The 25010-nt window shown below is 35.7% G+C and overlaps 1 protein-coding gene and 1 long non-coding RNA gene across 4 annotated transcripts; one reads left to right on the top strand and one right to left on the bottom strand.

The window, feature by feature from the left end:
- Positions 1-1820: 1820 nt before the first annotated feature.
- Positions 1821-13653, bottom strand: LOC141437689 (dynein regulatory complex subunit 5-like). 3 transcript variants are annotated; one of them, XM_074101147.1, is made up of 7 exons: positions 13453-13653; positions 13295-13367; positions 11530-11697; positions 10873-11431; positions 10642-10769; positions 10305-10446; positions 1821-2779 (listed from the first exon to the last, which is right to left on the bottom strand). In XM_074101147.1, the coding sequence occupies exons 1-7, from the start codon at positions 13470-13472 to the stop codon at positions 2583-2585; spliced, it is 1287 nt and encodes a 428-aa protein (XP_073957248.1). In that variant the 5' UTR covers positions 13473-13653; the 3' UTR covers positions 1821-2582. The 3 variants fall into 3 exon arrangements, with proteins under 3 accessions (XP_073957248.1, XP_073957247.1, XP_073957249.1); XM_074101146.1 differs by lacking the exons at positions 13295-13367; positions 13453-13653 and adding an exon at positions 11769-12245; XM_074101148.1 differs by lacking the exons at positions 10305-10446; positions 13295-13367; positions 13453-13653 and adding an exon at positions 11769-12247 and having other exon boundaries at positions 2632-2779.
- Positions 13654-13789: 136 nt separating this feature from the next.
- LOC141437690 (uncharacterized) lies at positions 13790-23399 on the top strand. The gene is made up of 3 exons (XR_012452412.1): positions 13790-14044; positions 15570-15633; positions 22810-23399. It is a non-coding gene; the product is annotated as an uncharacterized lncRNA (long non-coding RNA).
- The last annotated feature ends 1611 nt before the right edge of the window (positions 23400-25010 follow it).

The following is a 25010-nucleotide window of genomic DNA, read 5'->3' on the forward strand; positions in this document are numbered from 1 at the left end:
TAGAAAATTTCATGGTAATCAGTCCATTAATCTCAAAGTAGTCATTATTTTTTACTAAATACGCTCTCCTGTAAAATAGCTATTTTGTAGATGTCTTCTTTTACTTTGCTGCCATCGACCTGGAGCTATTTTTTGGGGCCATCAGGGCAAAATGTGGTTTTAATAATAATCCTTCAGCACGGATGTTTTGCGCTGCATACAAAAAACTACTTGTACATGCTCAGTTTAAAGACAGTGCTACCGGGAATTTTATTCCTCTCGATAAAATAACGGTCTTGAATTATAAAACAAATTACAAAAAAGCTATTGACGACAGCACCAACTGTAGGCGACGTTTAGAGCCCGAGTTACATAATTCATTGGATATAACAGATCACGATCATGACTATATTTCTCCCCCATCATCTCTTTCTGAATATTCAAAAAATGTCGTAGAATACATAGCAGGATTCATAGGAAAAAAATTGAAAAAAACATTGAAATGCGAATAATGCATTGAGGGGCTTCAAAACAAAGACAATGTTTTTAGAAAATCTTTGGTAAATATAAAAAATAGGGGAGGCCTGTTCAAGCCTACCTCAGACTTAACCAAAATATGTCAAGTCGCAGAAAAAATTCTAAGGGAGTATCAACTGCGTATTGGTGATAAGTGTCTTGGCCAACCTAGAAATTTCTTAGAAATGATTAATAAAGTATCGTCGAACATATTGCCAACAACGATTTTTCGTGAATTAAAAGATCATGCCTTAGAGCAATCCTTGTACGATGATCATAGGAATCTCCTCATTAAGTCTGTTGCGCAACAATATTTTAAAATACGGATTTATTATGTCACTAAACAATTGAGTATACCAAAAGAAAAAATTCGCTCACATTTAACAAAAACAATATTTTTTAAAGGACAATGATTGTGTATTGTTTTATTACTTTTATGATTTGTATTAATATATATCTTTTTATTGAATGATAGTAATTTCATTTTGACTTCTGCTGATTTATTTTTTGTGTGTTACGTCATACGTATAATGCTTAAAGTAGCAGTTTCCAAGCAAACGGCGTCAATCAGTGAACGGCGTCAGATGTGCTCTTTCTCTCTCTAATGTATAGCCAAAAGCTGAAACAGAAACGCTTGCAAACTGAGGCTTTACACACTAGATAGGTAGGTACCTAATGCTAATGATAATAACTAACTAGATAATGATACAAACCGATTTTTTAAAATATCATTTGCAGGAATAGCCACAAGAATGTTATATTATTTTCGCGAAATGACTGATGAATTGAAGAAATAGATAATTAAAGTCGAAAAAGATACTAAAATTTTCGTCTTTAGATCGCCTATTATCTTGTAGTAATTCGAAGTTTTTCTTAATATATCAGCTCTTATTTCATTTATCAGTAACCATAATTTATACTAATTTGCTTTGATGACTGACATCGACATGACAAAGTCGATAATAAGCCCACCACTAGCTAAAAATAAGCTTGTGACAACCTGCACGATAACGAAACGGAACTGTATTATGTATCTCTTTCCTACGCACTATTAACATCGTAAGTAAAAAGAAAACAAATATATGCATTTAATTTCATATTTTAGGCTGACTTCCATGCTAGTTATTGTTCCGAGGAAATTTCCATGCAAACCAATTGGGACATTTTGAGAGACTACTTATGTTGTTACGACTCAGTATCGTTCACTCTACATACCTGCAAATTTTTATCAAAATCGGAGTCGCAAATCAAATGTACAAACTTTTTTAGAAATGCTCATTTAGGTACTACATCTGTAATTTGATTACGAAATAAAAGAGTTTTTCTATTGACTTGTAGTTATATTATTTTATTTGATTGCCGACGACGGTATCATGGTGGTAATCTGCAGAGTGTCGACAACTGGTAACTGTCGTGTTGATTATTACATACATACTCAATTTTGGTTTAAAGATGACTAAATGACTTTAAGGGGCTGTTTCACCATCCATTGATTAGTGTTAACTGGCGGTTAGGTGTGATGCTGTCTCTATTTGTTCTGTTCGAATAGACGGAGACGGCATCACATTTAACCGTCGGTTAACGCTAATCAATGGATGGTGAAACAGCCCCTAATTCTATTAAGAAGCCCACTATTTCCTAAAAGTGTCGATCACTGGTGCCACTACGTTATGTAAGATATTTGAAGATTTACTCTATGAATCACACCTAGAATACAAACCCTTATTGCGTCGTAAATATTGTGCGGCAGGTCATGAGTTTTTGATTGATAAGAAAAACTAGATATTTTCTATCGCGTATATATACACATACGCGTATACATGTTATTTTTTTAATATATCTCTGCTTTAGTAATACGAAGAAAATACCTAGAAACGCGCGCCTAAAAACGCTCTAACCATCCTATCTTGAGCCGCCGCACTTCCCCCACTATCCCCTTTCCCCCCTTCTCCTATATCCACATTGACCAGCGCTAGAAGCTCGATGCTTCCTTAACTGACATTCTTGATCATTCTTCAATATTCCACAGACAAACATAAAATATGAAAAAAAAACGTTAGATTGATTTTGCCTAAATCTAGCGGCAGCTAGACTTCCGGAACCCGTTCGGGATAGCGTCCAGGGATATAGTTGGGGTTGTTGGGATTGTATTCCCAGATAAGATACTCAGGCTCGTTGAGATAAAGCGGCGGTATTTCTTCGCTGGGCTCCCGTTCCTCGCCTAGCAACAGCTTGTTGCGTTCAAGCAACTCGTCGATTTTGGCTTGGGTCTCATCTGATATATCTACGGGCAAAAAAAGGTTGATACATAAATTAGGCCTAATAATAAGCAGGCTAAATTTATTTTACGGTAAAATTAGTTAGGACGTCGAATCCAGGAGCGTTTTGAATGCACGGGTTAAACGTCATTAATAGAGACCGGCTTATAAAAGAAATATTCTTAGGCAAATGCATATTTGCATATGCACCATTCATTGCTTTCTTAATATATTTTAGTCCTGAAGCTTATCTGGTACAGTCGAGTTCATAAACTTGTGAGCAAAAATTTGATCAAAATATCTGAACACGACTCTATTGTTAACGGCGTAGAAGCGTGTACAGATGATACAATAGACATGCCAATATCATTAAAGCGTTGGCTACCGGCTGTTAAATCCGAGAATTCTTCCGCAAACGCACGTGCACTGTGCTAATGTCACAAAAACAGGTGTTACTTCATGACAGCAAATTCCTTGAAGACGATATACCTAAGAGAATAACCTATTTGTAATTCAAACAAAGTACCATCGCGAACCGTGATTGTTTAGCCCCTCAGCCAGCACTGTTCATAATTTAGCCGAGCTATACAAACTAGTGGTAAATATTGTCATTAATAAAATAAATAAATAAAGAAAGAAAGAAAGAAAATACATTTATTCACAACACAAGACACAACAATAGTATTAAAGTACAAATAGACAACACGTAGAAACTTATATTTCATTTCGGTTGTGAATCGGACACTGGCTCAGCATAATGCTGAAGCGTTATAATAATAAACACCCCAGCGCTGATTTTTAGCCAGCACCGTTGGTGACCCTCGGACCGCTACAAAGATATACTACACAGATTTATTACTATACATAAGACTACATAAATAGAAAATTTGTAAACTATGAAACATATTATTTATTTTATGGCTTTGAAAGAGTTTAACATTATTAGTACATAAACATAATTATTATAACTATTATACACTCACTTGCCAAATATACAACACCGTTAGGTACGCAGGCTAAAAGGAAACATGAAATTAATAACCGAAACAAAAAAAAAATACTATACTATAATACTATACTATACTAAACCAGAATACACGGCCAAATTACGAACAAGGGCAATTGGTTCAACAATCCCAGTTTCAATATCTTTAGGTAAGTACGATCTGGACATCCATATTTAAAAAGAAAAGAGATTATTACAATGTTTATGCACAGAGTCAATAGTCTAAGTTAATACGCGCCCTCTCAAGAAATTAAATAAAATATGATATTTGTTTAAAAGCATACAACATATTATTGTAGAATCAGATGAACTTCCAGGCCTTCGAATCTTTTAGGCCTTCTTCGCGGTAATGAACTTAAAACCTGTAGTGTTTCCGGCAATAAATTCATTATAAGAAGTCAGTGCGCGATTTTACTGTGAAATGGGGTTCCTTTTTCCGTTCATATATCTAAAAATTAATTTTATTCGTAACGTTTGCCGAAGCCTGATTCAATGAATACAATTTCAATTCGTCCACAATTATCACTCGCTACAAATGAGAGGCGAAAATTGATTACGCCGCTACCTAATTTCCTTTTATCAATATCAGAAATTTAATTTAATAAAGGTGAATGAATGGAACCAGACATAGTTATTTAAATAAATAAATATCCTGGAACAAACGACACTAATTGACTTAGCCCCAAACCAAGCAAAGCTTGTATTATGATTCATACATAATTATTTAAGAGGCGACCTACGCCACTCACTGCTATTTTTAAACAGAGTTGGTATAAAATTGGTGTACTTCGTGGCAATAAAAAAAATATTACGATAATCTTGATCGTATTCCTGAGTTAGTCGTTGCTTTCAAAACACGATTAAACTAATTTGGCTCGATAGATTTTATTGCCAAAGTGAGCTCTTACTTTGATTTAGAAACCAAAAATACTCCGTTATTTATAAAGACACTATAATCAAATTACTAAGTCTGATTTACAAACAAAACGTAATAATAATATCTGTCGTGTTATTTCTTAAATCTAAATCGTAATTTCTTTGCATTTATTTTATTTCCAAATTTTTGATGAGCAAAGACTTACGCCACGCCGACGACATATTGCTTCTCTGTCACTTCAACGCAGAGAAACAGTGAGCGCTTAGGTGCTCTGCCTGATTGACCTGCGTCGCTTTTCTCCACAAAATTCATTTACGAAAAAAAACTTTTACATTTACACTTCTTTCATAACACTCAATCTATGAGTAAGGAAATTATTATTAAATTACGTTATCACTGTATTTTGGGTATTTAAGGTGTTTTAGGATAGTCAACACCGAGAAATAAATTAAATAACGCACAAAAAAAACAAGAAGCCCTCATACTCGTACAATGACAGACAACATGTCAGAAGATGTCAGAAGTTGTAAAGTAAGTGTGTTGTTTATTACAAGAATTAGGTAAGTACAGAAAAATTGGTTAGTAGTCTAAATAGTTTTATTGGCTCCATATTTTGTCTATTACTTATAAACTGATAACTACCATAGTAGGAATATAGGACATGTGTTCAAACTTAATACGTGTCTGGTACGAGTATATAGCCTACCCAACGAAGACCAATATAAGTCAATTTTGGCATAGTTGTAGGGGATGGTGTTTAAGACCACATACTAAAAGTAGGTACTGATGGGTGGGGGTAGAGCTAACGGGTGGGGAGGAGTTTGTGTAAAAGTCCCATTTAGTTTTTCGTAAATAACTCGTAAACCACAGCAAAAAAATGTTCTAAAACATAAGTAATCTACATAAAATTCTCTACAAAAAAAATTCTAAACATTTTTTTAAGTATGGCGATGGATGGATGTTTCTTACTCTTTCACGTAGAAACTACTGAACGGATTTGCATGAAATTTGCCATACAGGTAATAAATACCCTGGATTAACATGTTCTACAGTAAAAAAACGCACTGAGGTCTCTGAACCAGATGATGATACATCTACACTACACAAGCACTATTTTAGTACAGTAAGTACCTACATTATTTTGAGACACCCACTAAATAACATGACTTATATAAAACAAATATTTACTTTATTAATCGTTGGGCAAAGTAACTTATTGATTGAATTTTATAACGGGCAAAGTTATTTAGACAACATTGCCCACATGCGTTATAATGGTAGAAAAAGTTCTCACTTACGGGTTCAAATACTGCACTTTGTGCTTTTTGTATTAGTGTTAGTAAAATACCCTTCTTTCTTTCTTTATACGTAATTTCTCCACTCTTGGAACTCCAGTTTTATTAATCGAAAGTACAATTAAAATAGTAAATAATTTATTAATTCAGACAAACTGATTGCATTTAGTCGTTAGGTAACAGTTCAGTTTGGTTTTTCTAGTAAACCGTCCCTTTTATCAAATGGGCACAGTTTTTTCTGCGAGTACTCGTATCTCCAAGAATATTTATGTTGAGTATGAATATCCTACTTGTGTCAGTTCTTGACTTTTGTTTTTTTAATGTATTTATTATCAGTATGTAATCAAGCGATTTGTTTCAAATTTTAAAGTTGTTCTTTATAAAGATATACATCGCCACTCAAAAATCATATAATTAAAAAAAAAGTCCAAATAAAAAGACACATTTCTTTTATTTGATTTTGAAGTAGTGACACCTCTAACTTTTTTTCTAAGAATTAACCATACATTGACCTACTACTTGCCGAAATATCAAAGTTTTGTAGGTGGTACTTCCTATTAAAAATAAGGGACATACGTGGCCTAGTTCTGTATTCAATCGGTGTTTTTAGTGTCATATACAAACTGTTGTTGTTATAATTTGTTATTGGTTATTAGCGTTTAACTCATAAATATGATAAAATTATTAGAAAACTCAAACATAATATAGAGGTGTTTGTATACATACGACATTGATAGAACACTGATTGAATACAAATTGCTGATTTTTGACAGGACCCCCTGTCCCCTGTTTGCAGTAACGCCTGGAAAATTTTGATATTTAGGCAAGCAGGCGAGAAAAAATCTAGAAGTTGACACCTCTGTCATGCTGAGGATGCTGGTCTCTTTTTCTGGTTTTTCTGTGCATCTATATTTCAGTTTGTATTTTCCTACCGACTATGGCCTTGTTGTAATAGGATCATAGCGGGTAATATTTGGAATTGGAACTAATATTGACACAAAAGTACATTGTGCATTAAGGGCTGTAAAAAGGGGATTATTAGCGAGAGTCTATTAGAAGCCTGAGCTTAACTGACTTCAGAAAAAAGGAGGAGGTTATCAATTCGGTTGTATTTTTTATGTTGGTTCTGAATTTTGGGCAAAAAACCGTCAACTTTGCCTTAGGGCCATTTTCTTATAAAATCGATTGTCACGAATGAGTATTTTTTGTTCAATAAAGGGTTTATAACTCTCTATTGTACATAAAACATATAAAAATAACAGTTATCAGAGCAAAGTACAATGTTTATTTTGTGTTTATTAAAATGTAAGTTTGTAAACGTAAGTGCTTTATAAAATTATAAACGTGGGTAATTTTACTCAATATAATGTCCACTTGTGATTGAAAAAATTGCCCGCCAGGCAATGTTATGTCCTTTGAATGTTTTATCCGACTGTACGAAGCAAATGAGGTTTTTGGTTTTCAAATAAAAAATCGATACCTATCTGCAAATGGATCCATATTTTAGTGTATACCTACCTAAATGAGTATAGGTATTATAAGTTATCTTCAGTTTTGTCTACATTTTGAGAAATATATCTTGCTTAATTTTTAATATTTTGATATAGGTATTTCTCTAGCAAGAAATTACTAATACACTTTTAGAAATGTAGGTGTATTTCATAGGCCATAGTTAAATTAAAGTTGACCTAAGAAAATAAAAGTTAGGTGAACTTTAGTATTGTGTCACCCGAAAGACGTCCACTGCTGGACATAATAGGCCTCTCGCAAGGCTCTCCACTCAGACCGGAGTACAATAAAGAGTCATTGTATTGTATTGGAATGCAGCTTTGAAAATACTCATAATAACCGAATTTTCACATTTTTCGTAATTTTGGCGATTTTCAAGTTAATAAAAACGAATTACCTAAGTACCTAAGTACATAAAATTGAATCAGTTTGAACGTGGGAAATTGTAACGTCATAGCCTTGTCATAGCAGTCAGTCTATGACGTATTCAATACAAACTCCATAACAAACGATCGTTTTGACATTTCTGAAAAACTTTAGCGGTACCGTATTTCGCGGCGCTGCGCGCGAAAACGCGTTGCTGTCACATAACGCCTACGAACAAATCGCGGTTGCACGCGATCTATCTCAGAGGGGTCGCGGGGGTGAGGTACAAAACCGCTCGCGCCGTTTGGCGTGGGTGGACTCTTAAATACAGCCACTCGAGCACAAACTTTCGTATTTTTCAAATAATAATCTGCTCCGACCGAGACCTCAAACTTTGCAGTCAGGTTCTCAGGTTAGTCTAGGTTTGAAACTTTGATTCAGCCTGTACCCAGCAATGATGATGATGAAAAATATGTTTGTACGTAATTTTATTTTATTTGACTGAGTTCACCGATTGTATAAAGTCATAGTTTCAAAATGTGCCACCAAACGTATTTGATATAGAATCACTTTCACTTAAAAAATAATTACGCTTAAACTACTTACTCATAGTTTTATTTGTTTTGATTAGCAACTAGCTTTTGCCCGCGGCTTCGCCCGCGTGGTATTCGGTTACTGTGCATTTTTCCGGGATCAAAAGTAGCCTATGTTACTCTCTGGCCCGTAATCTGTCTATATGCCAAAAATCACGTCGATCCGTCGCTCCGTTTTGACGTGAAAGACGGACAAACATACAAACATACACACACTTTCGCATTTATAATATTACTATGGATAGTCTTGCTCAACAAAATCTAAGACTTGAAAAACAAAAAAGTTTTTCCGATCGTCGAGCGAGATTTGAACCTGAGCCCTTAGTGTAAGTTTTCGGTTACACAATACGTCTCGATCGCGTTCGCGTTAAAATCTCAATTTGTATGGAAACACGAACACCGCAAACGTTCCGCTAGAGGCACTATTCGTGTTTGCATACAAATTGAGATTTTAACGCGAACGCGATCGAGACGTATTTTGTAACCGAAAACTTACACTAAGGGTACTGTACGAACTAGACCACCGGTGAGTCCATGTTTAAACTATTCATGTTTACACTTTTAGTGTACTGGTGTAGTGTAGTGGCTTTCTTCACGTGAACTATTGGATTTGGCTCACAGTTACTTAAATTTAAATAACGTAATGCCACCATTGACCGACCGACAAGAACCAATAACCGACACTTTTTTTGGTCCAAGAATATATGAGTAGGAAATCGATTTCTTGATATGCCAACGCTATATGCCACAAACAACTCACTTTGGACTGTCATCCATTGAAATTTTAGCGAAATCTGCCGTTTTGTTTGAAAATGGCGGCGTGAGAACTGAGTGCGGCTAGAGATCTGGTGAACGAACGGAATTTCTTAGAGACACTCTTAAGGAAGTAAGTACATTTTAAATAATTTATTGAATCAGGCGTTACTTTGCGGAGGTCCATATCAATGAACTAAAATAATTTCTTTGTTCACCCGCGACGGCCGCGACCTTCAGGTCGCGGGTGAGCATAGAAATTATTTTTGTTTATTAAGTACCTACATTTTATTGTTAATTATAACTATAGGGTCCATTTTTGTTATAACTAAAGCTTAAGGAAAATAGTAAATTGTTGGTGTCGATCACTGGTTTTCAAAAACTGACTTTTCCAATAATCGATACGTGTCGATAGGTATAGGTATAGGTATTAGCGGGCTGTTTTCCGCAACTCGACGTCTAATATAATAAGATATTTTTTTATTGTTCCTTATTTCTAAACTTTGTTTCCAAATAAGCACAGCAGTAATGAATAATGTTTTTCCATCGTAATTTGTCGGAAAAGTCAGTATTTATCTTGCTTGCTGAACTACTTTACCTATTTACTGAAGTTTACTAAAGCTAATTGAGAAAGCATGATAAAAACGACCTTAGCCGACAAAATACCATATAGTAAAACTTCATTTCATTTACCTGCTACATCTGTAATTTGACTACTAACTTTACCACGGAACTTTACGAATTTTATTTATTAACTAATTAAGTAATAAATATAATGTTAACAATAAATGAATACTTGTTGAATAGTTAATTTTATTTAATTGCCGACGAAGGTATTAAGTGGTAATATGGCAGATGCACATTACAGGTAATAAGTAGTCGATAACTGGGTGTCGGTAACTGGTAACTGTCGATAACTGGGTGTTGATTATTGGAGATTTGGTGCCATCATTGGTGCCACTACGTTACCGAGATTTTAAAGTACATCCCAATCCAGTGGAAATATCGAAATAAAAAGTAACCTATGCGCCATTCCCAAGATCCAGCTACCTACATATCAATATCACCTAAATCCATACACCACAAAAACACAAACTTTATTCGTAATATTAGTTAGTAGGATTGGATTAGTATAACAAGCGTGTTACATACGAGTTCTCCTCAAATCAATCCTTTGTATGACCCTATTTTGTTCGACAGCGCGGATAAGAGTCGCCTCCGCTTCGCCAGACAAATTGTTCGCAGCCATGTCCAACCTCGTTAGCCCACGATTAAGGCTAAGAAGGCCCGCCATCTAACAAAGAAGCGGTATTATGTTTCAATGCCACAGTCAGTATCCCCTTTTAAAATCATTTTAACTACAAAAAATATATATTTTTTACTAAGTTGTGAAACCAAATCGCTGCAAGCTTGACCTTTATCTATTAACTAGCATATTAAAGTGTCTATATAATCACAAGTGTCTTTGATAAGAAATAAAGAAAGTTACTTTTTCAGCTGATCCTCCGTAAAATCCACAAGAATTGACTATTAACGTTTGCGGTTTCTCTTTGCATCGTACGAACGCTGCTGCGAACATCGTCGCACATTCAATTGACATTGGGTTCAGGCTGAAATCTTTTGAAGACAGAATTAGTTATTAACAGTAAAGCTCTAGGGTTACTGTACAATTTAGATGTAATTATTTGTAATTATAGACTTTTTTAATTTAGTGACTCACCCAGTAGTTCAATAGGTGCAGCAGGTTTCATCTGCAACGCGTACGCAATACCCTGCACTCCTACCTCCTTAAAACGATTGTTTGCGATTCTCACTCGTTTCACGTTAGGGTGGGTGTAGATGAAGCCACCTAGGGCCTTCATTCCGTAGTCACCAATCTTACAATGGTTGAAATCCAATTCTTCTATAGACTCTTTCTTTACAAGATGTTGCAAAATAATTTTCACTTTTGAACAATCCAGATTGCTCCGATTGATGCGGAAAAGCTTCAAATGTCTCAAGTCTTCCAACCCTCGGCATAAAGATTCACAGTCAGCGATACTAAATTCAAAATATCGCGTCAGATAGCCATCTTGAACATTGTTAATTCCAAAGACCAAGGAAATTTCTTGAAGGTTATAAAGTCTGACCAGCACTGGTTCGAGAGGAATATGGTCAAATACTTTGGTGACGCTAAAGGGGCATGTATCCTCGACTACGTAGTCATTCAAAACGGGAGGCAAAGGCTGGCGGACAATTTGAAGCTGGTTCAAGCCCAATTCATAAATATAAGGGCTCACCTGTTTAAAAAAGTACGCATTTGAAATCATGCTTTATTACGAGTACCATGACTGACACTATAATAAATTGATGCAGATAACAAACAACCAATATTTACGAGAGTTGCAAGCTCCACGGCGTCTTCTTCGATGAACACATCCGGATTAACATTCTCCAAGTAATCCTGGAGACAAGCTGACAAGAACTTTCCTTTCCAAAACGATACCCCCAATTCTAGTCGTGATGGAAATTTAAAGTAGAAAGACCTTTTCCAGTATTGTTCATCCTGGAAAGAAAGAAATCTTACAAATTTGTCTATTGAAACCAATTCAAAAAGAAATTATTTTAAAATCATACTCTGATCAGAGGTACACTGCACTTGAGAGGAATGTCTGCAGGAAATAGGTCCATGAGCATGTCGACGTCTTTCTGTAGAATTCTATTCAGAGGGTTTATGAGATGAAATGATCTAGAAAGTGCGAGAGCAGCATGGTAAGTCAGGGGCGCCGGGGTAAAGCCGTCATCCCATTCGAAATCCTCAGCTACAATTTTGCGACCAGCCTCCCCACCAGACTCTTTCATCAAATCTGATGTCCTGTAAGCTTCGCGCGTATTAGCAGATACGACGTACGGTATCTTCATGATTCTATTTTTCTTTTCAACTTGTTTATTTCACCACAAACAACGGTTCAATATTAATTATAAGCCATTGTACTTTGTGGTTCACAAAATTTCACGATTGAATTCTTCGGTTTATAACGTTTATAAAATGATCATGCCTGTGTGACAAGACTATTGACTTTGACAATTTATGCTATCTTTTGTTATCTTTGTTGTGAATTTATGGAACATAATTATTTCATAAAATAATGAAGGTCAAATATATATTTTTTTGTTTGTAAGCGGTTTCATTACAAGTGTTTACAGTTTACATAATTATAGATTCATTGTCAACAATTTTTTTTGCTCAGTTAATTTATAAAGCGTAATAAAGCGTATTGTGCATTTGGTTGGTGTATTCATCAATATTCAACAAATAATTAATGCAGGATCACAAGTGCCCTGTGGTTTGGGATCTCATAGACCCTAGCCCTTTAGCATAAGATATTTATTGCTTAACATGATAATTAAATTATAAAAAAATACCATCAAAGTTAGTGTTAGTGAAAATGTAAGGCTCAAATAAGAACATTTGGTTGTTGGTTGTTAGCAGGTACGGTCAGCATCAAAAGTAGCTGCATACTTTTGTACTTTGTCGTTTTACAGCAACGTACTTAACACCATACAAATTTGACAAATGTGCTAATACGACAAAGTAAAGAAGTGATCCGCTACTTTTGATGCTGACTGTACTTAGTTTTAATTAAGTTAAAGTAACGTAAATATAATTCTACAAACCACCTTTAAAGTAATACATGTATTTATTTATACCTATCTAACGTTGTCTACTGTAAGTCTCTCTCTTATCTATTCCACTATCTAACGATAAGCATTAAAAAGTGAGTTTAAATAAGTACCTAATTCCATAGAATAAATCCGCTTTTATAATCAAATAGGTATCTGTCAGATAATATAACTTTTAATATCTTTAAGGATGTTAAAGTTATTTTTGGTTTCAGCATGCCTGACGATTTGCACGTTTCAATGCTGCTTGTAGATTAGGCTGCAATGAGAGTTCCGGCAGGCTTCTTGTTCAAGTTCGCTGTGTATCTCTACTTGAAATGATATTCTAATTCTGAGTAGTAGAAAAATTAAAACGTACGCAATGGTGGGTATGTTCAGACTGTTTGCAAACTGCTTCTATTTCCTGCTTTATTAGGTACATTTTCCGTAAGCATAAGACAAGTAAAATATTTATGTCTCCTTACCAAATAGGTAGTTACTAATTTATTTGCTGGTTGCTTACTTAAAATATTTATAATTGTGTTATATATGTGCAGTGGAATGCTTTCCCATCTTTAAAGAAACACATGGTCAGCAAACATAAAACAAGTAAAAAATAATAATGAGAATATCTTCACGCATGTCCACTAACACTTACAACTTATACGCCCATGACATTGTCGTTTCTTTGTAGTAGTGGCACAAAGTCCGATTTTATTATTACAAAGCGTACAAACTTTATGGTGCTGACAGAGAAATAATAATCCAGAATCGATCGACGCTGATATCTTTGCCATTAGTCTGAGATTTCCTCGCAACTGGCCAACATTTGCAGACAGTCGTGCCATCGAAAGCAGTAATTTAATATTGTACAATAACGTAAATATGGCTTCGGTCGTTTCCGTATGCTGTCGGGATCGTTCGGATCAAAACAACGCTATCAAGATTGTTTGGGTCTGTGGTCGGTGGCGCTGACTTAGTTACATTATTGTCATTATAACAAGCTGTACATTTATCTACCGGCGCAGTGCGCACGAGTCACATCGATACGTTAATTATTTTACCTCCTGAATAAAAGTAAATATTGAGTTAAAAGTTTAAAAATATGGATACTACTAACAAAAACGCGCCTAAAATTGGGAATCAGTCACCACCTGCGAGTTACAATCCCTGGAATTTGCTTTTTAGGCCAAGGAATCGTACCGAAAGTGAGACTAGCACGAACAGCAATCCACAGAATTATCAAACAGGTAAGCAATGTTAAAATAACTTTATTTATTATTTAGGTTTTATTGGATCATTCTATAGACATGTTGTAACGAACAATTTTTCCTGTTCGAATTAATTCATTAACTACAATGAGTTTAATTACTTGATTAATAATATTTAACTAAGTGGCTTATTCTGTGTTGCGATATTTCAGTTATTTTTTTTGTATTATAAATAACCTTATACATATAATAATATCTCACCTGCGTTGCGTACTTTTATACTTATAAGTCATAACATAACGAGAAGTATATCAAATGTGAAATGTACACAAGTCACTAAATTAACATGTTTTTTAAATGTATTCAACCTTGAGGCTTAAGTTAAGCAGCCGGTTAAAGGAGTATGTCCAGTAGTTAAAAGAGATTGTAAACCTGTTCTTCGCCCAAAGGCGTACACACACATGACTTGTCCAAGAGCCCAAGGATTCCCAGTACTTATTGCCAGTGCCAGAGTACCTACCCACGACAATTTGGCATTGAACTTTATTGGTCACCCTTTGTGTCTTACGTAGTTTTGTTGTCTGAAATACTTTTTTGACAATAAATTCAACGGATGTCCATGAAAAGAAAAAAAATGTACTCGTATATTGACGAGCAAAAATTACGAATCACTTTTGACACAATTTAGCGAGCCGTTATTTTTGCTTGTGTTACAAATTATAGCTTCGTAAAATGCAATTTCTTAAGCACGCGAAGTGAACGATATACTACATAAGTATTTTTATTATGTTAGAATACAGAGCCGTTCGGTTCTAATTTATAATACATTTTAGACAGCATGGCTCGGAGCCCCGGATCTTTAAATATGCGATGATCATCGATCTAATTGGAAAATGCTTCAATATAAGCTTTACTAGTATATTGTACATATAGTAAGTTGCAAAGAAAACTTTTAATCGTCCCTTTCAAGAGATTACCTTGCACCTAATTAGCTTTTCACTCCCACTGATTGCATCTATTTAACTTTAATATTGTGCAATAAAATTGAAACACTTATAATTTGTAGTCAACAAAATTGTACGATTCATCATTAATTTCTAGTTCAAACGATTTATTATGAAAACATTAAGTTCTTCGTTGTCTATTTGTCGTACTTGTGCCTATCTGTTAATGTAAACACAAAAAGTATTTTTGATCTTTCAGTAATCTCCTGAGGACAAGAACTGTTTACAAATTCTTTGAAATTAAATATAAATTTAATTGGCTTATCATATCATATTACCATAACATGAAAATTTCTGCGCAGAAGTAACGTTTTAATGTATTGTTCACGTTTCCTTATTATTCCTAGACGGCTCGGAATAAATAGGAATATTTGTTTCATTTCATTTTGCAAGGAGTTTAATAATTGATTGAATCAGGCGTTACTTTTGCGGAGGTCCATATTGATGAACTAAAACAATTACTTTGTTCATCCGCGACCTTGAAGGCGCAAGGTCGCGGGTGAGCAAAGTAAAATTATTTTATTTCATTAAAGAGTTTAATGCTAAAATACTTGGTGCAGGTTCCCAATGCGGAGATTTGCAGAGGCAGAACAGCAAATCAAACGAAGAATATCTGTGGATGATGTAAGTTGCAGTTTTTAAACGTCAAAATACGAAATTATAAACATACCTAATCCCGAATCATTTTCTGTGGCTGGCAACCACAGAACTAAATAAAAGTAATACATTGCCCTCCCATTGACATCTATGTACAGTCAAGTGTAAAAATATGAACATACTCTTATTCTTGAACTGGACTTCTTCTTGTGAAGGACTGGCCCTTGTATGCAGGGGACAGAGAGCAGTGGAAGTATTGGGGGGAGGCCTTTGCTCAGCAGTGGGTCAGAATAGGCTAACAATAATAATAATAATAATAATACTCTTATTTAGACGCAATAAGGCCGTAGTAACATATTTTTGAGTGGTTCGAATAGATACTTATTTTTGCACTTGACTGTACCTACCTTACGGCACTACGTAAATGCACATGTCGATGTCTCTACTCTCCATGTTTATATACTCCCCATACAATATTCTTGTTATTATAATTTCTTCAAACATTGTAAGTACTTCTCTGTTGGTAATCCTTTATTATAAATATTACAATTCAATCTAGGTAAATAATGCTGATGAAACTCACGAAGGCAAAATTATTCCACAAAATAGTATTTAAGATCACGCGATCATAATTGATCATAATTGAAATGACCGTAACGGTATCTTGATGTTTCCCACTGATCTACTAGTATCGCAAGAATTACGTCCTAAGCTGCAATATATAACTACCGTACGCAAGTTCTTTTACCGTCAGTTACAGCATTCATCGAAATTTTTGCAACGACGAAAACCGTTGTCGTACCTGCTAAAATAAAAACAAAACACAAAACACCATAACTGGCACAAGGAGTGAATTTAAAGTGGTCGATTGAGCAACTTTAGCATATTAGCAATAATGGTAGAACAGAAGGTCACCCAGTCACCACGGCGTTGCAGCAGTTGGTATTATCGCTGTCTCAGGTATGCATGGACCTGATGGGTTGAGGGATAGAGAGGCCAGTGGCTGACGGCGTCTAGGCTGTGTCGAAACCTTGGTTGCACCGCGACGCCAGCGGCCCGGCGCTCGCGCACTTCTTTCAAACCACACTCGAATAAACAATGTTGTGCGAATAGCCGAAAGTGACAGTGAAAATGATACACGTGGTGTTATGTGAATTGTAAATCGAACTTTGTTGCTGGATGGTACAACAGGAAATAGTGGACTGCTTCGGTCAGTAAACTAGTGTTTTAACGAATAATCTTGTTCAAGACAATCATTTAGAACTTTGGTATTTATTTATGCCCGAAGTCACAATGAATGAGGCCACATAATTTAAAATTAAACGTAATACCTACTTGCTTCATGCAGAGTGGCCTACTTATATAAATATCTAGCTCCATATCAGATAGATTTTACATTTATTATTCATACAAATTTAGGATGTGTTACAAAATATACGCCTCTAGGTGCGAATTTTGTTTAGTGTGGTCAATTTTAAACGGGCAATCGTCACTTTAAAGTTGCAATTATTCGAATGAATAGGTATAATGCGCTGGTTACGGAGAAGGCCTACAATATTACTGATTGATTATATCAGGTCAATCACACTTAAAGTGCTCTCAACTTGAGGCTTCACATACAAAGTGTTTGCTAAGTTATAAGTCGGCTTTGTTTATTTACTATTTATGTCCACGCTAACAAAGCATTGCAAAGGTCGTTGCGTGTCACATGCTCAATGCCATGCAAACCAGTTTACAAAGTTATGGGTATCATCCTCCGTTGCCTCATGATCATTGCTATTTCTGGTGGATATTTTGTAATGAAAAGACGTTGAAAGATTTTTAGTTAATAATAATTTAATGTTAATATATTCATCATTGAGTTCGTTCGTTCATGTGTCGCTGTAAGATGAAATATTAACGGTTTTAATTAGACTAGTGATGAAGGTATGTATTTCTGAACATCTTAATTACATTTCCAGAAAGGTTAGTAGTGACACACCAGTTACAAGATAAAAAAATAGTTTTCACTACTGTACAGAGCATCCGGTGTTTATCTGACTCTAGGTTATCTAGATCAAAGGTCGCCATTAACTTGTTCTGGATGTTTATGTTATTTTTATTCGTGACTGAACTATCCTATAAGATCATCTTAGTGGCCTCCTTATTATACGAATCATACATATCTAAACCTATTCATTCAAATATTTACTAGCTTTTACCCGCAGGATGCTAGCATGAATCATTAAATCTGGGGGTTGAATTGAAATTCCTCGATATTATTAAATTCCCAGGGGCATCATCACAGTTACATTCTGATCATCATTTATGATGCATGAATAACAAACGTGTAGCATTTCGTGTTGCTAGACTAGCATACACAGTCAAGCAACCTTTTTATAATAAATTTCGCTATGATTTCCTTGGCAAATGCATGGGATGTCAACATGGCGTAAGTAGCACAAAATTTCCACCTAGGTAGGTACGCGATTCAGTTTCTTTGACTGTGTATTACGATGCCAACGGATAACTCACGTCTTAAATTGAGTTTAGCTCGACATGTTTCGGGCTAATTCGTAGCCCTTCTTCATAGGATAGTCGCGCGAGCAGAGCGGTGGCGCGTAGTGCGCGTTGCAGCAGCTGCCGGGTCGCGTGCTCCTATGAAGAAGGGCTGAGAACAAGCCCGAAACATGTCGAGCTAAACTCGATTGAAGAAGTGAGTTATCCGTTACAATATCATTTAATATCCGCGGAAATATCGTGATAAAAAGAGCATAAAAATACTCCAAAAAATCCAGCTATTAGGTAACATATAAATTTCATAATAAAGTTCACATCCGTTCAGTCATTAAATCCGTTAGCTGAAAGAGTAATAAATATATACACACAGATACGTTTACAATCTTTCGCATTTTTAATATTAATGGAACCAACACCAGCATTTGAATGTGTCTGGCTGTAATTAATTTTAGAACACCTTGACCACTCCATAAACATTGAATGTGAACAAGACCAATATTCTTGTATCCGTTCATAAAAGTTTGCCACAATCTCTCACTTTTTTCCACAAATCGCGGCCTTTCGACCGGGTTCCGAAAATTTTCCTACCTACTTAATATGCCACATAATTTCCGTTTCACTCTCATGATAGCCTAACACAAATATTTATGTTTATGTTATGTTTATTTATAACAGTTTTTAATAATTAAATAATTACATTTACTTTTACAATGAGGTTAGACAGAGTCACACAATCAGTCTCAGTCTACACAATAACATCCATCCATAAGTTTTTCTGTCTACCCGTGACCATAACGCTGAGAGATGCGTCGTAAAATCAGAGTTCATTAAAGCTTAATTTACACGAGGAATATTCTGCTAGTTTTATTATGCAAGTGCCAATAAATGCACGGAAAGCAGTCATATGATAGAATAAGATGGAAATGCCTTTACTTACTCTAACAGAACGACTGCATCCTGTACGTTTGCCAAACGTAAGGACCCAGCAACATTGCTGGTCCGAGGCTCTGAATTTATGATCGATCATCGATGGCATTGTACCGCAACTCGTACCATCTAAATCAAGCTTAAAGACATTCGCAGTTTTTATCCTGTAGAAAACATTATTCTAACTACTTAATATTCATTATAAATGCGAAAGTTTGTGAGGTTGTGTCAGCTAGACGTCTGAAACAACATAAGGGCTATTTTTATCCCGACATTCGATTCCCACGGGATCTATTTCAAATCCCAAAATCTAAATTTCTACGAGTAAGTCTAGTGAAATGAAATTTTGTACAGTTGTTCCTCAAAGCGTAAACAAAGATTACGATGTAATTTTTGGGAATTACACTAGAAATTTAGTAAAATCAAGAAATTTCAATTCGCTAATGGCTTATGCGAGGGAAGCCTCGGTTAAGGCTAGTACTAAAGCTGATCTGAAGTCACGATTTCAGCGACGAATGAAATCTATGAAAAAACATTAAATTTATGAAATCAAAAAACCCGATTGCGTTATAAACGAAAAGTAAGAAAATAAGTCTAGTGGTCTAGAACTCTGTTAAATAGCGGATCGGCAAGCGCAGCGTCACCAACGAGATGGACGGATGGCCTGGTTAAAGCCGCGGGTTCACGTTGGATGCAGGCCGCTGCCAACCGAAACAACTGGAGGTCTTTGGGGAAGGCCTATGTCCAATAGTGGACGTCCTACGGCTGAGATGATGATGATGATGAGTCGGGACTCATTACTAAGAATTTTTGAGCTAGTCACGATTTAAATGGATCCCGACTGTTTATCTTTAAATAAGCTCCTTAACAGTTCTAGACCACTAGACTTATTTTCTTCCTTTTAGTTTTTAAGGCAGTCGGGTTTTTTGATTTTATAAATTTAATGCTTTATTTTATACTTTTTTGATATTTATGTGAAAATGGTAGATTAAGGGGCTGTTTCACCATCCATTGATTAGCGTTAACCGACGGTTAAATGTGATGCCGTCTCCGTCTACTCGAACAAAACAAATAGAGACTGCATCACACCTAACCGCCAGTTAACACTAAACAATGGATGGTGAAACAGCTCCTTAAAGTGTAATAACCCATAAATATTTAGAATAAGCGAATTATTAGCTTTCATTTGATAGGTACCCATAATTGCTACAATACAAAATATATTTTTTCATTCCTCCTCGCAGACGCCATATTGAAATATTAGGTATAATATAACCTATGTCACTCCGACAGTTATGATAAATCCAATGATGACTCATATATTAAAATCCGTCTAGCTTTTTAATGCAGCGAGGCCAAAAGAAATGGATATACATATAGAATAGGTAAATAAACAATTACAATACACCAATAAATACTGTCACAAATCACATTACTTAATTGTTACAGTTATTCTACTGCTAATGATATTAACCATGCATAGCCGAGATGACTTTGCTACATACTAATAGTGCAAAAGTCTTAAAGGCTGTCTAGCCGTATTAAGCTGCATGCATAGGTTCCATAATAAAAGAAATGGATATACATACCAACAATTACAATTGTTACGTACATACATACATACGTACATATATACATACATTCATACATACGCTCGAAAAACATAACCCTCCCTCCTCAGTCTGACTGAGAATCTGTATCAAACGATTTCTTAATAGCAACACCCTGAATGTCACTGTCAGTAAGTAGTTGGGTACTTTAGAGGTCGCGAGCTAAGGTCTCGTCTCGTATCCACGTAACCTCGCACACACGCCGAGATAAGCTAAAACAAATAAAACTGCGCGAACACGACAGTGACACCACTAGTTGAATAACGATCAGTCATTGAGAAACTCTGGCAGGTAGGTAATTTGATATTACCTAAAACGTAATAATATGTAGTTAGCAGACGCACAATAGCTCTATCGAAACACCATGTGTTACTACTACATAACACATATTTCTCATCCATTTTGATTCTTTTTGGATATGTACAAGTGTGTTGTACAAACAAAAGATGTTGAAAATGGATTTACAATAAAATAAAATAAAATAAACTAAAACTGTAATAAATAAACTTAAATTTTAACTTTTATTTTATTATTGAACTTTATTTTAAAGCTACTTTCAACATTTTTTTTCTTTAACATTTTATTTTTCGACCTTTTCGTACAGTACTAACGAGACACGTTAATCAAGTCACTACTGTTCTACGTACTGTCTGTACTGTTATGTTACGTTACTACTTGATTCAATAAAAACGCTTTTCGCCAGAAAATTACACACCTCAATCTTACTTGATAGGTGACAGAAAAGGTGTTGTTATATGAACGTGGGAGGGAACTAAGATTTATACAGAGAAATAAACACAGTTCACTCCCTCGCTTAAATAAACCGGCGAGGGTTTGGTCCAGCGACTTTTAGACGACAGAGAAAATTAGAGCTAATTCGTATCAGGAGGAAAAAAACTCAATATTACTCTGTCAAGCGTAAACACGGCAGATTACATTCTATTTTTATTGGAAATGTGATCATAGACAGGTTCACTCCATTTCTTAATTATCGCGCGGATATTTCCCAGTTTGCTTATAGAAAAGGCGGCTTTACTAGCGCGATAGAAACTTGACAGATTCGATACAACTTTGTTGTGTTGGCCGAGGCGTTTCGTACGAGCTAATCGCCGATCGTGCTCGTTTCAGTTTAATGCGGAATGTAGCCACTGAACGGGATAACGACGGGAGCCTAATTTGTCCAAAATCCACATAATGTATTGTAAGTTTCCGATTCGTGGATCCAAAATGAATTGGCTCGTTCGGCTCAGATCCCCGTGCCACGACATTATGCGATAAGAATGTGATTGATTTGATTGACGAGAGATCCCGATTGCCAAATATTTTTACACACGTGGGTCCATCCAATTCGTCGGAGCATTTGCCAGGGCCGGTTTGATACGTAATCTTATAATATTGCCGATAGCAAATTTTGCTTCCTACCTGGAATATATCTCGCCAATTCTAGAATAAAATAAAAACATTTCAGCAGGATAAGAAGCTTATGATAAAGATAAATTTAATGACCGGCATAAATTATGCATGCGATGAGTATAAATATAGCATATCTTTCGTACCTAGTTTGTTTTTAATTGAAATGAAAGATAACCAGTAAAACCCACTTGAAACGTGAAATGCACATATCAACGTATCCATTATGTTTATATATGTAACGTTCTGGATAAATTTTAACTGTCGCCAATTAAAGCGCTCCTTTATCGACGCTTTAGAGGACTGTGAAGGGTAAATTAGCTCGCTTTTATTGACCAATTAATACTTAACAAGTTAATAGATATAGTTATCGAAAACTTATCTTTTCGCATTGATAAACTTTACTAACAACGCATTTGTAAGAATTTCGCAAAGATTAATGAATATTTTATCTCAATTTAGTAGTGACATCTACGAGTACCTACTTGACATGAATGTATGCGATACGCAGCACAAGTTAAAAGCAAAATTTACAAAAGTACATAATTTGTGTACCCGATATATAAATCGCGTGAAACAAAGGTGGTTTTATTAGATATTTTCGATGAGATATACTCGTAGACCGCGATTATCAAAAACTGAGCGGTTAATGTGAACCGTGAATAATTTTGCATTAACCTACTAAAAGTACTTTCAATAATGATTACCACCTATATAATACTTGATTAAACTAACCACGCTTTTTTTTCTATTACAGGTGGCGTTCTTAGCCGCACGCACACCGACAGCTTGAGAAACGTTCGACCGAAGACGCAACTCGGATCATTTGAGTAGTTACGATATTTTTAACGTATGTTATGGAAATGTTTGTACACAAGCGGAATACAGCGTGATATGATGCTGGACCAGGTTGCGTTTGTGCCCACGTGGTTTCTGATGGCTTGGCTGGGGGCTTGCATACTGTTCAGCCCTTTTGCAATCTTTTTTGTGGTATGCCTGCCGCAACTACCGCTCCTTGTCGTAAGACGGCTCTGTCATGTACCATTTGAGTATATTTGACACGACGCTCGGTGCCTCTGCGATAGAAGCGAGTGCAATGCAAATTAGTTGGATTTTGTACAGGTGTCATGGATTTCGAAGTGATAGTTATACTTAGTTCAGTATATTAGTAATTTAAGTGTGTAACATTTGTAAATAGTTTGCGTACCTACCGTATATTATGAATATTTTTTTTTTTGTAATTGTAAACTGTGGCTTTAATTGAAATATTTTATAAATACGCTAGATTATTATGTACTATTGAAATAAATGTAAACGTTTCATTCATTAAAGTTATTCAAGATCCAATAATTTAATTTTCCTGATTACCTGTGAACGACCGTAACTTAGTCAACCTCTAAAAGACAAACAAAAAATTATTATTCTGGCTGTAGGTATTACTGAAATAGAATGATTTCTAAAATTCTAGAACCCAGGTTTTTCATTGACAACTCGATTGTGGCGTCACAATATATTTTGGTATGTGGTATGGTATGTAGCTAAAACAGCTACCTTCTTACCAAATTTTAAGTGTCTGTGACAACTGAAAGTACAACTATATAGGTATAATGGATTGATTCGCCGGAAATATGTATGAAGACATCTTCTTTAAGCAGCGTTTCCACCAATAAAGGATGTGTAGCGATGGATGTGTTTTTCATTAACCAATAGAAGCGCTTCATTTACGCATCCTCGGCTCCTCGCACAGCACATCTCTGGTGGAAACAGCTGAGCGGAGCGAGACGAGGTAAATGAAGCGTTTCTATTGGTTGATCAAAAACATACGTAGGTACCTCGCAACGCGGCCTCGCACATTTTGATGGAAACGATGCTTTAATGTCTGTTTAGAAGTTTGCTTTTTTCATCACTCCAAGGGGTACCAGACTTGAGTAGTAGGTAGGTACCTATTTAATATTAATTTCAGCTTGATAATTCTACGCGTTCCTGAGACAAAGAGTCTTGACAGACAGAGACTAGGTGGACTTAAGACATCGCGAGAGTTACAGTTATGTAACTGAAATGAAATGATATGCAATGAAGTGAAAAACATTTATTCGAGACACAAAAAAATATCCAAAATAAATACAAAACAAAAGGAAAGGGTAAGTTATAATGTGAAACTATTTTATGTGCCCGAAATGGTCCTCCTCAGCATAGGAATGCAGGCTCGTCGGAGTCAGCGCTGGTCTTCCGGCGAAACCATAAAACTGTAATTGGCAAAGCAAATGGCGTGTTGTCATTCATTGTGGCTTTTTATTTAGAGCCTTTGTTCAACAGAGGACGTTTTCTGGCTGATGATGACTGTCGTACCATTTGTTTCCTAGCCGAACGATTAACGGTTTCATAGTACGAGTAAATGGCATTCATTTTCCTTGATAGACTATGCGAAATCACTATGACATTTTCGGTGAAAAGGTTCCACAGCGGGACACGACTCAGTTGGTTCAATAGTACGTTTGAACTTTACTAGAAATCAAAAAGTTATGTTCAATGCTAACTCCTCACTGATCCTCCTCCGCGCCGCAATAGCTGTCAAGGCACGCCCGAGGGGTTTGTCGGGAATCCGTCTTGGATATTCACCGAAAATCGCTTATTTCCTTATATTTCCCCAGGTCGGCATTGAGGGTTAGGATAAATCGTGTTCGGGACGCAACTTTTATCCAATTTACTTTTACAGGCAGAAAATATGTCTTATACTTACTTATACTTTTGTATTTTGTAACTAAACGAAATAGTATGTTAAAATCTGTAATAGTTGATTCTGGCAGAGATTTGTAGCATTTTTAACCCCCGACGCAAAAAGAGGGTGTTATAAGTTTGACCGCTATGTGTGTCTGTGTGTCTGTATGGCTGTCTGTCTGTCTGTGGTACCGTAGCTCTTAGACGGGTGGACCGATTTGAATGCGGTTTTTTTTATTT

Source organism: Choristoneura fumiferana, chromosome 18, assembly GCF_025370935.1.
Source record: "Choristoneura fumiferana chromosome 18, NRCan_CFum_1, whole genome shotgun sequence".
In the NCBI taxonomy this organism is placed as follows: domain Eukaryota; kingdom Metazoa; phylum Arthropoda; class Insecta; order Lepidoptera; family Tortricidae; genus Choristoneura; species Choristoneura fumiferana.